This window comes from Zootoca vivipara, chromosome Z1 (genome assembly GCF_965207765.1).
Source record: "Zootoca vivipara chromosome Z1, rZooViv2.hap1.1, whole genome shotgun sequence".
Taxonomy (NCBI): Eukaryota; Metazoa; Chordata; class Lepidosauria; order Squamata; family Lacertidae; genus Zootoca; species Zootoca vivipara.
Window position 1 is genome coordinate 73,999,947 of NC_142583.1, and position 15,490 is coordinate 74,015,436.

The window sequence follows — 15,490 nt, forward strand, 5'->3', positions numbered from 1 at the left end:
CAACATGCTCTAGCAATGCTCCAATGTCCAGAGCGGTCTCTTTGCGCACACCTCTGTGTGGAGCCCTGGTGATTTCTGCACACTTCTGCCAGCCAGCTCACTCTGACCGCCCCATGCGCACACACAAAGTGAAGACGACCGGGGGCGGCAGGGAAATCGCCCCTGCGCAAGACACACAGAACAGCACAAACATGTCGTGGCAAGAGGCTCCGGGGCAGATGGCAAGGGGCGCAGCAGCCTCAGAGCAAGCAGGAGCAGCAGCAGCCACCCTCCTCCCTCCTAGAAGCACAGGCCAGGCAGCAGAGGCGATGGAAGGAGCCACCAGAGGGAACGCGGCTGCTTGTCAAAGCAAGCGCAGGAGCCAGGAAACCATCGGAAGAATGTCTCGGTTGAGGCACTCACTTTTCCAGCAAGATCAGCGCCGTTGTGGGATTCACGCGAAGGTATTTGCAGGTCGGCTGCCCGTAGTCGGCCAGGTATGTAGACCAATCCCACTGGAGAAAGAGATCTAAGAGCTGAAACACACAGAGAGAAACAGGTCACAACTAAGAGCAACATGGGAGGGGACACGTTCGGAGATGAAACACGGCCTCCGGGGGGGGGGCTGCTGATGCCCTTGGCTCTGGGCTTAACGCCCTGCTTTGCCTTACCTGTAAAATGGGAATGCCAGCATCCCACCACACAGGGCTGTTAGGAGGGCCACTGGCAAGGATGCTTTGAGAACTGGGATATTCTTTTCAGGGAAGGGGGCTGAGCAGGGTCAGCAAGGGTGAGTGTGTTCCCCACCCCCAAATCTTTAATTCCCCCCCCCCCGACCCAAGGCAGTCTGCACTCACAAAGCAGCAGGGAGGCAAAAGGAAAGGAGGATCTGGATCTGGTTCAGAGTGCAAGCAGCTGGTCAGGCCTGGGCTGTGGGGTTGGGGCAGTGGTAGGGAAAGGTGACTGGCACAGGAAATCAGGGCAGGGCAGAGTTGGGCTGAGCAGGAGGAAGAAAGGACCAAGAATCCAGGGGAGCCAAGGGGCAGAGAAGGCTGTGCCAACCGTGCCCTGGCTCCCTGAAAAGCCAAGCGGCACAGAGGGGGTGTTCCCCTATCCAGAGGCAGCCTTGTACCGGGAGAGGAACAGAAACTCTGCATCCTAAAGGAAATACACGTCCCTTGGTCTGATGACTTTGGGGGTAACGGCATAGATGAGCAAAGGTGTGCCTAATTCTCACTTAGATTCTCACTTTATTTGTGTTTTCAAAGGTTAACTGTTACACCACAAACTGGAAATCTCTACACATGAGCCTTGGGCTCCTCAGGAAAACACCTTTCCCTCTGGGCTAGGACCCCAAAGAAGATAAATCAAGCTGACAATGGCCAGAGCTGTGCCAATGCCATTTGAGGCAGTGCCCTGCCCTTCCTTGTTGCGGTAAAACAGCTTCTGCCAACCTGGTGCCTGCCAGGTTGTTTCGTACTACAACTCGGTAAGGGCCGATGGGACCTGTAGTTTAACAGGGGGCACCAGGCTTAGGAATGTGGCATTGGAGTTTCTTATGGCACAGTGCGCAGGAGGAGGGTGGCAGAAAGGGGCGGTGGCACTGCCGTGGGCGAAGCCACCTGCGACTGTGCAGGGCTGGCACAAAGCGTGCAGAAGCCCAAAGGATGGGGCGACATCCTCCAGCCTCCAGCCTCCGGGTAAGAACTAAGCAGAGTCTAGACATTGCAAGCCGTGCATTTTGGACACCCTCAGATCCGGCTGCAGCCTTGGACCCGCGGGCAGAGGAGCCAGGGTCAGGCCAATTTGTCCTCTGGTGATTGTGGTGTCCCCCGCTCTGCATCCCCCTCAGGACAGGAGCAGAGAGCGGCTTCCTCCTGGGGCACGAAGGGGAGAGGGAAGCATTGACGGATGGCCTGTGTGTTTTACAGCCCTTGAGCCCTATCCATCTTGTGGACACGCGGCCTCTGGCTTGCGATGCCTCCGAGGGCTCCCTCCTTCCTCCTTCCCTCGCAGAGCAACCAGAGGGGCGGGAAGTTCTTTCGGCAGGAACTCTGACAATGCAAGACGATTTATCTGTCACATAAATGTGGTTTTATTGGTTTTACTGTTTAAACTTTTCACCTCCGCAACTAAATCGGGGGCAGCGGAGGGGGCGGGGGGGGGGGCGTAGAGGAGAGAAGAGCCTTTTGCACAAGGGCATCCCTGAAGCCCAGGCTCCTCCACGCATCCTGGCAGCCGCCTTCTGGGGCAGATTCCAAAATAAAAATATGCAAATACCATTAATTCTTCAAACCAGAGAGTCGGCGGTGCGGCTCCATAAATCAAACTTGACAGCCCAGAGCGCACCGGGGGTGGGGGAGCCGCAGTTTGCAAGTTCAGGGGGGGGGGGCTGTGTGGCTCAAGCGCTGCGGCTGCCGGTGTTTCTGCATGCCGTGAGCGCCGCCAGAGAGACGTGCAGGAGGGACGGCAGTGACCGCAAACCTGGTGCATGTCAGGGAGACAAGGCGGCTGGCTTGGGGCGGGGGGGGGGGAGACCTGAGATGGGGGGGGAGAGGGAGGGAGAGGTCCCGGAGAGTTCAAGGTGTTTTCATTGCCAGATCGTCCTTCAGAAGCTCTTCCAAGACCTGGGATTGCACTCTCAGGATCAGGGGGGGGGGGGGAAGGCCTTCAATCACGACCTTCCATTTCACCCCAAGATGCTGCGTGCAGCAGACCCCGTCCCTCAAACTGCCTGACACCCCCAACTTTATCCTCCAACTGGGATGTCTTTAATAGAGGATTGGGTCCATTCATGAAGGAGACGGCCACCACTGATGGTGGTGCTTTGCCTCCACAGTCTCCAGCTGGTTTTTAAAGCACAGGAGGGAAGAGGGCTCCTGTGCTCAGATCCTGGCTTGCATCTGGCTAGCCACTGCGAGAACAGGATGCTGGACTCCACGGGCCACTGGCCTGATCCCGCAAGGCTCTTCTTCATTGTGCTACAGTCAGAAAACCAGAGCCATCTCTCAGGGGCCAGGCAGCGCAAGTCCTTGGGAAGGGAGACCCAAGTCTCCTTATGAGGAGGGGCAAGGGTGTGCCTGGGCCCAATCCCTTGAAAAGCAGCCTCGGCACTCGTGGCCCTGAAACACTCCTTCCTCCTGGTCACAGCACACCAACCTCCCTTCCAAAGCCCCCAGCCTTTGCCATCACTGGAAGCAAGAGCTGATGGCAGCAGCCGGCGCAGAAGCCAAAGGGCGGCTTCCCAGAGTCACACGAACATTTGAAAAAGGGGGGAGGGAAGGAGGTTTGCACGCAAGCCTGTCCCAACGAGTAACAAAGTGCAAGAATCCCATTGAGCACAATGCCAATTAGCTTGCATCGAATACATCCATCTCTCTGCCAGCTCAACACTGGCACATCTTAAAACAGTACCAGCCACAATTAAAAGCTCTCCAGCCCAGAGACATCCCAGGTGGATCTAGAAGGCTGCTGCTTCTGACACATGACCTTCCCATCACAGAGCTACTCCCTGCCACGCCATCCCCATCCAGGAGACCACCCACAGCCACGGAGACACGTTCTTGCCAAATCCAGGACTCTAAATCAAGCGTTGTTTCAGCCAGAACTGTAACAAGAAACTGACCTGATCCCAGACAGGCAGTCCTTGGAGGGTGAGCCAGCTACCCCACAGCTTGGGGAGCAGACAGGGCTCCTCAGAACCAGTGCTGAGGACCCTTGGGAGGTCCTGTCCAGAGAACGTGGTGGAGTCACACTCCAAGCATGAACACCGGCACCAAAAGTTCTGGCCCCAACCAAAGAACAAAGCCACAGCATGTGTCCACAGGCCCAGGGTTGATGTGCGAGGCTCCCAAATTAAGGGCCTCATCATGAGTAAGTGACGCCCTTAAACACCTTCCCCACCACCAGTTGTGGATTGGGGCACAGTCTAAGAAGCCAGAGGATAGGAGGCCTTGCTCTTGAACCTTCTCAGGAAGCAACGTGAGTCCTGAGCTCCTTGCTCCCGAGGCCACTTTCATCTCCTTCGACCCCAGGCTGTGGCCTGACCTTGACCCTGGTTGATGAGTTGGACTGAGGCCAGTTCTCAGTGCTTGACCTCAGCTTGCCTGGACCGCAGAGCACACCCTGCCCTTGTTGGTGATGATTTTGGGAAGAGGCTTAATCTTCTGGGAACTGGGATCCAGTGGGGGGCCCCCCCCATGACAGCACCCGACTAGCTACGGACACCCTAAAACTCTGGCAATGCCTCCCCACCCCCACCCACCGGTTGTACACTTAATCCGTAGTCAGTCCCAAGGTCTTTACAATTAAAGGCCAGTTCGCACATCACACATTTTAGGTGTGCACACTTAAGACAAATGCAATGTGTGAATGAAACAAGCAAATGCCTGGGAGCACATGAATTGCACAGGGATGCTCATCAGAGGCTGGAACAGTGGACCAAGCTCCAGAAACGCCCTCCTTGGCTATTATGTGATGAACATAGCATGCCATCTTGGCCTTGGTAGAGTTCATTCCAGCCAGGGGGCCAACCTCAATAAAATATGGGAGGGGGAGTAAGCCCCACCCCACACAATTGATCACATGATGCAGCACACACACACCATTTGAATAGCAATGCTCATCAATTTTTTGGGGGGCAGCCCCCTCAAATATTTTATTGGGGGGGGGCGGAGAGACCTTGGTCCCTAGGAGTTGTCTCCTATGATGCCAGCACTTCATAACCTTGTGTTGTGCTGAGAGGGGGCTGGACATGGAGTGGGGGGGGGGTCTCATCGACAGGGCCCAGGTTTGAACCAAGAGCTCGCTGGGCCCCCTCCGCAGCCTCCCCAGGGGTGACTGAGAAGTTCCATGGCCAGGAGATATATGTGAGAGAGGGGAGGCAGGCTGGCAGGTGTCCTTGGTGAACCAGAAAGGGTAGCTGTTGAGGCGTCAGATGACAGCTCCCCGAATTACTGCCTGCTGGTTTTCAAGAGGCCGGATTGTGGCCAAGGACATCTGTTTATATCCTCAGACAATCCTCGAAAGGCTCCAAGGAGAAGCCTGGAAGGATTCAAGTCGGGGGAAGGAGAGAGAGAGAGAGACTGAGTTTAACAGCACGAAACCCTCCGTCCAGTCACACCCGTACCTCTCTCTCCCCCCACACCATCTCGATTATTTTTGGATGTTCTCTGCCTGTTTTTAGGCTCCTGTCTTTATTAAATTAGGGTTCCAGTGGATGGAGTCCAGAAACCTTCACATCTGCACTTGCTGCCGACGAGCTCTGCCATTTTTCCATCTGTAAATGCTCATAAATTTATTCCCAGGAATAGCGCTCTGTTTCCAGTAATTCCAAAGTGTTATTGTGAGAAGGCAACCGGAGAGTCTCTTCTGACCACTCTCGTTTTCAGGCCTTGGTGTTGAAACGACTCTGAAGGAGGAGAGGCCCGCAAGCTCCTTTGTTCTGCTGGCTTACAGAGCAGGCTGGTCCAGCTCCCAGACATGCCAGCTTTCTTCGTCCGCGGCTCCTGTCCTTGCAGAGTGAAGTTTGGGACTTGCCACTGTGCCGTTGCCTGTTTGCCCCTCCAAAGAGTTGCAGGGCTCTGCGACTACCAGTTGCTGGAAGCCACAGGTGGGGAGAGTGGCTCTTGTGCTCAGATCCTGCTCTGGAGCTTCCCATTGGGGCAACTGCTCAGCCACCGGGAGAACAGGATGCTGGATGTTTTAATTTGCTTTTATTTATTAGATCTATTTACTGCCCTTCATCCAAAGATCTCAGGGGAGTTCACAAGATGGGTGCACAACGACTCCATGGGCCGGATCCATCAGGCTCTTCCTATGCGCTTATGAAGGGCCCACAGCTCAGTGGCAGGGGGGGGGAGGAAGGGAAGAAGGGTTCCATCCTTGGCATCTCCGGCCAAAAGAAATGCTCGGGGAACAGGCGCTGGCAATGATTGCCCAACCTGGCTCCCCCTCTCCCCTCACAGAGCTCCAATTCCCAGCACCCCTAAGGAACTACGGTTCCCAGGATCCTTTGCAAGAGAGGGAAGTCATGTGCTTTAAATGTTTGGGGTGTTTCCCTGCCCAGGATGCTGGAGAGGCACTACCAGCCAGGATTTGATGGTGGGCTGGGTGGGTGGGGGAATGCAGGAGGCCCCCTGCCCCTCACCTTAACCCCCTGGAGCCCCAAATCCCTGACCAGTTCTTAGCTGGAAGCAGAGTGCCTGGCCTGAAGGGGGGGACCCTGAGCAGAGGCTCTAGCCAATGGCACCAAAGGCTGAGAAGTGCCACCCCTAAGGGCAATCCCAAGGAAGGTGCTCAGGGCCAGGAGTGGGGGAACTCCCTGGAGAGGGGCTTTCTCTCTGGCTCTCATACTTTGCATTTTTCTCTCCAGACTTCAGGAGCCAAGGAGTTCTCTGGCTCTGTCGCCAGACTCTGCAGCAGCTCAGCACCTGCAGCTGACAGCCGGCAGCCACATTCCACGGGGAGGGTCCCGGGCTCAGCTGCTCCCTCCTGCAGTGGGCCCGCTCCGGAGGGAGGGAGGGAGGGAGGCAGTGTCAGTGAGGACGGAGAACCACATGGAAAGAAGGAGGAGAGCAAATCTCCCTGCTACCCTTCAGAATGCCCCTGCCGCTGGTTCAGGGGACTGGATATGCCCTCACTCCCTATAGATCACAGAACTGACCCCTGGCTTTTTCTTGGGTTCCTCCCTCTCCCATGCCTGCTCCCTGCCCAAATTCACTCTCTTGCAAAGCCACAGATCAGTTGAGCATCACCTCTCTGCCTGCCAACACCCCCAAGAGATGATGGACAGCACCCTATTACCCCTGAATGTTGGAAGATTCAGGACAGATCAAAGAAATTCCTTCTTCACGCAGTTAATAGTGAAACTAGGAAACTGGTTCCCACAGGAGGCAAGGATGGTCACCAACTTGGATGGCTTCAAAAGAGGACTGGACAAATTCATGGAGGAGGCAAGGCCCAGGGAAGGATCCTAGCCAGGATGGCTCTGCTCGGCCTCCACAGTTGGGGCAGCAATTCTTCTGAATCCCAGTTGCTGGAAGCCACAAGAGGGGAGAGCCACTCTTGCGCTCGAATCCCGCCTGCAGGTTTCTCTTTGGGGCACCTGGTTGGCCCCTTTGAGAAGAGGATGCTGAATGACTAAATGGGCCACTGGCCTGATCCAGCAGGCTCTTCTCATGCCCTCTCTGTGTGATGTATCAATGGAATGAACCCCGAGGCCGCTGCCTTTCCTCTCCACATAATCTCATCTGCCATCAAAATCGAGGCTCCTCCCTTGTCACAAGGCCCAGTTTGCCGCGATGTCGTTCTCTGCACTATCGGGCCGACTGATAGTGCTGTTTAGACCAGTGTTGTTGCCATAATTGAGAACCATGAGACCGTGGCACCCCCCAATTTCTGGATCTGCCACGTCCCCCACGCTGCCCAGGCAAAGGACCCCAGCGTGGTCGGCAACTATTCCCAGCTCCTGTTTGGCGTGTGCCAAGTTCTCCGTGAACTGCGGGTTCCTTTTGTTTACCCGGCGAGGGTGGGGCAGGAGAGGAAGAGGTGACCTCTCCGTCACCCCCTCCTGTCTGTATGGGACTGACGCTGCTGTCACCTCCCAGTGAACTTTCAGATTATCTCAGAAGAGCTTCACCTTGCCTTGAACTTGTTCGCTGCTCCCCAGCGCAGTCACGTAGCATTGCTTAAACACTCCAGCGCCACGCAGCCAGCGGCTCCGCCAGCTTTAAAGTGGGGGGGCGGGGAGGGGAGGGGAGGGAAGACTCGCTTGTCCCCATCGCCATTCCCCAAGCACAACGCTGTGATTTGCGCCGGGGAAGCCAGAGGGGAGGGGCACCCTGGCACATCCCGGAGTTGGGTGGCACCAAGAGTTGGCCACGGAGGGAGGGGACCCCGGAGCAGGAGCTGGCAATGCAGGAGGCAGTGAGATGGAGAGGGCACCCTGGCTGCCAAACCAGGCCATGCCCAGAGAGACGAGGGCAGCCCACTTGCCCGCTGGAACCCAGCTCACACCAGACGTGGGGGGGGGGTAGAAGGGGCGGTTTCAGAGCAAAAGAGGGGCGGTCCCCAAAGTCTCTTTGGGGTAGCTGCTGATTCCCTCATCCCACCCCTCTCCAAGCTCACTTCTGGACTAGAACTTGGCCTTGGAGAAAAGCACGGGGGCAGGGGGTGGGAATGGGGGATGCAACAGAATGGAGATAACAGCAGCCGGCAGGACCAAATCCGCCCCCCAACTTCTCCATCCCTGTTATTAAAAAAGAAAAAAGAAAAATCCAGACCCCAGAGCCCCCATTTTATGCAAGGTTCAGGGAGATCTGAGTTCAAATAAGGCACTCAGCTGGTGCTACCTTCATAGTTTGGCTGCCATTGACCAAAAGTCTTTTGTTTCCATATAACAATAATAATAATAATAATAATAATAATAATAATAATAATAATAATAATAATAATTGCAAAGGTGAACTGAAGCTTCCCACTCTATATACTTTTCAGTATGTAAACTAACCCAGCACAGATCCCTTTTGAATCCATTCCTAGTTCCTTGGGGGGGGGTAGCTGGTGACGGGCGGGGGGATGCTGAGATCCCATTACCTTAAGGTTCTGTATTAATGAATCCACCAGAACTGCCAGCAACTGTCCTCCCCATGCGAAGGACACCTCCCCCCCCACTGCCAAATGAAAGGCTGGGGATCCGTCCTTGAGCAACGGCACCATGCTTGCAATCACGGCAGCCGACGAGAAGCCCGGGCAGAGGCCTAAAACAAGGAGCGCTGGCACACGGAGCGGTGGACCTCATAGCACAAACCTCATTGTACAAACAGCTCCAGGGACATCCTCAAGTTGCACATCAAAGGGCACCAAAAGAGAGAGAGAGAGAGAGAGAAGGATCCTGGGCACAGGCTGGGGGAGGTGCTGGCCTACGTACGGTTCCTCGCCTGCAGCGCACGCAGCCGCCTGTGCCGCCAGCATCCGGCTGCCAGAAGCCGCCCTCAGGTAAGCTGTCAGTGTGTGTCAAAGTGAGTGGCAGAGGGCAGCAGGGTGGGAAGGGAACGCCAAGCGGGGAAGGCAGCCCTGGGCCTTGCCTGACGTGTTTGCAGCCTCAATGCAAACAAGCTGTGAACTCAAGAGGGCAAGGAGGAGCCCTGCCTGGTGTGAATAAGGCCTGTCACCAGCGGCAGCCCTGGCCAAACACAGGCGCGGAGAGCATCGCCATTTGCAAATGGGGAAGGCTAATGCTTAAAAGCACCCAGGAATGTTTCCCCGAAACCTGGGATATTTGGCAGCATTTTATCATCACTGCCAACCCTGGAGACATCCTTTGGGAATCAGAATTAATATGCAAAGTTGCCTTGCTCTGCTGTCACTAAAAGGAAAAGTCAAGAAGCAAGCTGAAAAGACAAATGGTTTCTTTAGCTTCTGCAACAAAACTGGCTATTCCCCCAGGACCAGCTTTGCACGCCAGTCACAAGAACACAGGAGCATAGGAGGCTGCCTTATATATAGCAAGTGAGACCATTGGTTCATCTTGCTCAGTGCTGCCCACACTGACTGGCAGCAGCTCTCCAGGATTCAAGGCATGACTCCCGCCCAACCCTGCCTGGAGATTTCTTTGGAGATTGAACCCAGGACCTCATAGAATCATAGAGTTGGAAGAGACCACAAGGGCCATCCAGTCCAACCCCCTGCCAAGCAGGAAACACCATCAAAGCATTCTTGACATATGCCTGTCAAGCCTTTGCTTAAAGACCCCCAAAGAAGGAGACTCCACCACACTCCTTGGTAGCAAATTCCACTGCCGAACAGCTCTTACTGTCAGGAAGTTCTTCCTAATGTTTAGGTGGAATCTTCTTTCTTGTAGTTTGAATCCATTGCTCAGTGTCCGCTTCTCTGGAGCAGCAGAAAACAACCTTTCTCCCTCCTCTATATGACATCCTTTTATATATTTGAACATGGCTATCATATCACCCCTTAACCTTCTCTTCTCCAGGCTAAACATACCCAGCTCCCTAAGCCGTTCCTCATAGGGCATCGTTTCCAAGCCTTTGACCTAGATGACCCTGGGGGTCCCTTCAAACTCTTAAGAGTCTGTGATTCCAGACACAGAATTCTGCCTGCTTCCAAGGCAGATGCTCTCCCACGGAGCCTTTTCTAATGTCTTGAGGGGAGTGAGAGAGAATATTGGGTTGTTTTTGTTTTCATTCTGTATTTTGTGTTTTCATATTGTGTTTTTATGTTGCAACCACCCTGCAACAACCACTATACCTGTGGGTAGAGGATGGAATACAAATTTAATAAAAGTCATCATCATCATCAACAACAAACAACAAAATTATTATTATTATTATTATTATTATTATTATTATTATTATTATTATTATTATTATTATTTAGCGCTTCCTGCCAGCCTGATCACTCTAGGCCAGTGGTGTCCAAACTTTTTTCAAAGAAGGCCAGATATGATGAAGTGAAGGGCCGTGAGGGCCAACCAAAGTGGTTGACCTTTTTTTAGGATTGAAGTTGTTGAGCCTTTTTTATGATTTTACCCCAAAGTTGTTGACTTCTGGTCCTCAGAACCCACTCCCTCTCTTCAAATTGTTCTATCAGAAACTGCCTGGAGCTGAAACAGTGCAGACCCCACTGCAAAGCCCACTGGAAGGGATTGGCGTGAGCTGGACCTAATCAGGCCTCAGATCTCGCAGGGGGAGACAGCTCCACACCTCCAGCACCCAGGGTGAGTTTCAGCTGGAGCCATGCGAGCAAACGGCAAAGCGTATAATCCAGATATTGCGTCCGCCGAGGCTTGTTGCAGCAACAGCATTGCCTTTGGCACCGAGAGGAATAACAGGATTTATGGCTGTTTGCTGCAGATTAAGGATACATCTGAAACCGAAGCAGGAACCTGGACTGAAGCAAGAGGCTGTGTCGCCCTGACCCCTGGATGGCCCTGCTGCTGAAACGCCGTTCCAAACTCTCGGAGGCAGAAGAAGCAGCAACGGGAGGAGGCGGCAGCGGCTGCAGAGGCTGCCAAGTGTCCCACTTTGACCAAGCTGCAAAACACTCACTCCAGTGTGGCTGCCTGAGATGAAACCTTCCTGCTTGGCGACTGCAGGTGACCAACAAGGAGATTTATGTTGTGCGCACACCGGCTCGTTTGCTTGGGATGAAACAGAGTTACAACCCAAGCGATGATTATAAGGATAGCCCCAATGGTTAGAGCGTGGTGCTAATAATAATAATAATAATAATAATAATAATAATAATAATAATAATAATATTTATACCCCGCCCATCTGGCTGGGTTTCCCCAGCCACTCTGGGTGGCTTCCAACAAAATATTAAAATACAATAACGCCAAGGCTGCAGGGTTGATTCCTGTAGGGGACAGCCACATATTCCTGCACTGCAGGAAGTTGGACTAGAGATTATCCTAAGGGTCCCTTCCAACTCTATGATGGAACGAAGGTCCCTTCCAACTTTACGATTCTATGATTCTAAGGTCGGGTTTGAAAGAAGTGGCATCGGCAAGGCTTAACACCAAAGCAATCTCAGCCAGGCAAAATGGCATTAGCGGCCAATGAGCCCAGTTTTTCCCACACTCCTGGGCATGTAGCTCAACTTCCCAAACTCCAGACACTTCCTCCTTCCCCGTTATTACATTGTGGTGGCACAAAAAAAAAGCCTACAAACCAACCCACTGACAATCTGCAAAAAAACAATGCCAGGATGGATAGATGACTCAAGGGAACAGGCAAACGGCATCCTGGCTTTCCAGGAAGCTCAGAGGAGAACCAGTTCTAGTCTGTCTGGGGACAGCCCTCCACCCTTCTTCCAAGAAAGTTGGGGGAATCCCAAGGTGGAGCTCTGCCTCCTCAGTCATCTATGCAATAAACATGTTTGCCACACCTTAGAGAAGGTGCCTGCTTTGGGCTGTTCTCCAAGGTGGCAACAGAGCACAGCAGGGGCATTGGTTGTACTTAAAGGACTGGGCGAAGGGAGCTCACAGGCCCACAGCACAAATTTGTGTAAGCTAATCAGTTCATGTACAAATGGGCAGACTTTCAGAGGGGGGGGGGGAATGGTATTTTCGCACATGCGGCCCTTATGAAACTCTGCAACATGTAGGAAAGCATCGCCCCTCTGGATCCACCAGTGTGCCTGAATTAGATCCAGTTTTGCCCAGAGACAAACACAACTTACTCCAGTGGACGCTCGGTTTGCGAACGTTATCTGTGCAGGTGGCACGTTTGCAACCCGCAGCGTTCGCAACCCGCAGCGCTGCGTCTGCACATGCGTGGCTTGCGATTTGGCGCTTCGGCGCATAGTGCGATTTAGTGCTTCTGCGCAAGCGCCAAAACCTGAAAGTAACCCGTTCCGGTACTTCCGGGTTCGGCACGGCGCGCAACCCAAAAACATGCAGCCTGAAGCGTCTGTAACCCGAGGTATGACTGTACAGTCTTTGGGAGTTAGATGTGTGCAACTTATTGCAACATTGCCTGGTAACATTTGTAAACCACTTTGATAAGTATTGCAAAAAGTAATGGAGAAATACCAGCAATTATCGACAACATATCTGTAGTCTGCAAATGTAAAAAACAAAAAACAAAAGTGTTCCTTTTAGTGGATATGGAATAGGGCGTTTAACAGGGAAGTTCTTTTAGGAAAATAAACCAGCCCTTCAGACAACTAGGAAGCCAACCCAAAAGCAATTTGGTCCTCACAGCTTCAAGTGTCCAAGAGGGAATGATAGGACAGTTGACCAGCATGGAATATTAGAGATATGTGTTTAATGCAGACAAAATCGAGTTCCAACTTGCAGATTCCCAAAGAGGGGATCTGCCGCAGGAGCAAAGGTAAAGTTTGACGGTGGAAGGGTCTCCCTGGGGAGGCTGTGGACCCTCCTTCCTTGGAGGTTTCTAAGCAGAGGTTGGATGGCCATCTGTCATGGATGCTTGAGCTGAGATTCCTGCATTGCAGGGGGTTGGACTGGATGACCCTCGGGTCCCTTCCAACTCTACAATTCCATGGTTCTATCTGTAGAGTCCATCAGAGAGAGGGAAAGAGAGAAGAAGCTGTCAAGGCAGTTCACAGGCTTGTCCAAAATGAACCTTCGCAACGTAACTAAGTTCAGTTCAGGTGTTTGTTAAGGTTCAAACTGTGCAGCAAATACCCGAGCACACACATGCCCAAGCGCCCCCATTCTCTGTCAATGTTTTGGGCTGCCTCTCGGTGTTTCCCGGTGCCCTGATGGTTTCCTCCACACCTTCATAAAGCCCTGCTTTGCTCCTGCGGCTGTGAGCTGGATTCTGGGCCTGCTGAATTTCAGGAGCTACCACAGCAGGCTCTGCTTTGATCTTGGATGTGCAAAAGAAAACAGCAGCAGAGGAATGGGAGTTGGACCAGTCAGTGGCGAGGAGGAGGAAGAGGACCAACGGGGGGGGGAGGCAAGGAGAAAAGAGGGCTGCTTCTCCTTTTCTTGCCTACCTAGGAAGAGAGAGAGAGAGAAGAGAATATACAGAGGCTGTGCTGCTGGAGAACTGTGGCAAACTCTAGACTGCAGAGGAGAAGAGTTTGCCACTGCGCTGTGCCAGGGCCGTTTCCTGCAGCTGAGCAGAGGTGTTGCACAGAAGAGGTGTGCATGCCACATGGTTTACTCACAGTCTTGAAAACCTTTCTCTTTATTATTGTTTCTCTCACAGAGCCGGCTCCTCCACCGCCACCTTGCAGGCAGGAGAGGGGCGGGCGGGCGTGGGTGTGCGGTTGTAGAACCTGGCACATTTCTTCTGCCATCTGACGGTGTCAACCCTTTCGGAGGTCATGAACTTTTTAAAACAAACAGCGCTGAGGTCATTGTGAGTGGGAAACAAGACAAAATGTGAGCCGCTAGAGGAGAGGAAGGGGAGCCAAACGTGGTGGAACAATGAGAGCTCTTAAAAGCTAATGAAATGCCTCGTTAATCATGGGGATGAAGGGACTTGGAAATGGGGGAAACAACAAACTGTGCCGATCCAGCTTGCACCTATCAAACCCCTCATTTCCACCCAACCACTTGGGAAATCAGCACCGAGGACAGGATTCTACACTTGGACAAAGACCGGGTTTTTGAAGTTAAGAGCACCAGATGTGGAACCCCTCGGAGCACTCAGGGCTCTCCTTTCAAGCACAGCAAGGTCAGCCTCACGCTTTGAGGTCAAACGGGCAACTGGGATCGACTCCTGGGTAGATGCACAGAATCGAAGGAGAGCTTGCCAAAGACAGAGGCGGATTTGGAGCAGAGCGACCGGTTCTGCTGCGCAGGGCGCCAAGCTAAGGGGGTGCCGCAACTATGATGTAATGAACGGAGTGGAATGGAAGTCAAGGCGGCGGGGGGGGGGGGTTGGCACAGGGCGCCGCTGAAATCTGAAAGACCAAAGTCTGCCCTTGCCAAAGATGCCTCCTACTCCTCAAGGCCACAGAGCTATCATGTGAAGTTTGAGAATCATGGGGAGAATCTGCCCCTTCCCACCCTCTGCACTGCAGCCAGGAGCAATGAGACACAAGGGGCCTCTCTGGTAAAACAACTGGGTGCAGGCAGCACGCTTAAACGAAGCCCCCTTTTATGGGCTGAAGACACGTTTATCCCATCCCCTTAGTAGTTCTATACCAAAAACTTAATAACGTATTCTGCAAATGGAGCAACACATCTTGGCTGAAGTTCTTTGATTGCTCATTCATGCTCACATTTGTAATTACAGCTGATACGGCAAACCCACTGGGGAGTCCAAAACCTGTTTACATCAATGTGGCCATGGGATTCTTCCCATCAGTAATGGTACAAAACACTGGTTACAGGTAGGTAGCCGTGTTGGTCTGGATCGAAGTAAAATAAAAAAATTCCTTCAGTAGCACCTTAAAGACCAACTAAGTTTTTATTTTGGTATGAGCTTTCGTGTGCATGCACACTTCTTCAGATACAGTGAAATGGAAGTTTCCAGGCACTTATGTAGAGAAGGGGTGGGGAGGGGTGGGGATGGGGAGGGGGGATCACTCAGAAGGGTGGTGGAAATGGGTGATTGACTGACTGATAGCTGTTGATGACCGCAAACGACTGCAAATGGTTTTGCATGAAAAAGCAAGGGTTGAGATGGCTGAAGATCGCTTATCATGTATAATGAGATAAGAACCCGATATCTCTGTTCAAACCAGGTCCCTCCATGGTTTTGAGCTTGGTGATAAGTTGCAATTCAGCAACTTCTCTTTCCAGTCTATTTCTGAAATTCTTTTGTAGTAAGACAGCTACTTTGAGATCTTGTATAGAATGTCCTGGGAGATTGAAGTGTTCTCCTACTGGTTTTTCTGTCTTCTGGTTCCTGATGTCAGATTTATGTCCATTTATCCTTTGGCGTAGGGTTTGGCCTGTTTGTCCAATATAGAGAGCTGAAGGGCACTGTTGGCATTTGATGGCATACACAATGTTAGAGGATGAGCAATTAAATAGTCCTGAGATGGTATGTTGGATGTTGTTGGGGCC

At 52.7% G+C, this 15,490-nt stretch overlaps 1 protein-coding gene across 3 annotated transcripts in view; it reads right to left on the minus strand.

Moving 5' to 3' along the window:
* EXOC6B (exocyst complex component 6B) overlaps positions 1–15,490 on the minus strand; it is a 221,059-nt gene that overhangs the window by 8,731 nt on the left and 196,838 nt on the right. For all 3 annotated transcript variants that reach the window (XM_035103722.3, XM_088660760.1, XM_035103719.3), the window contains exon 21: positions 403–515. In XM_035103722.3, coding sequence (XP_034959613.1) covers positions 403–515 — 113 coding nt within the window. The remainder of the gene's footprint in view (positions 1–402; positions 516–15,490) is intronic.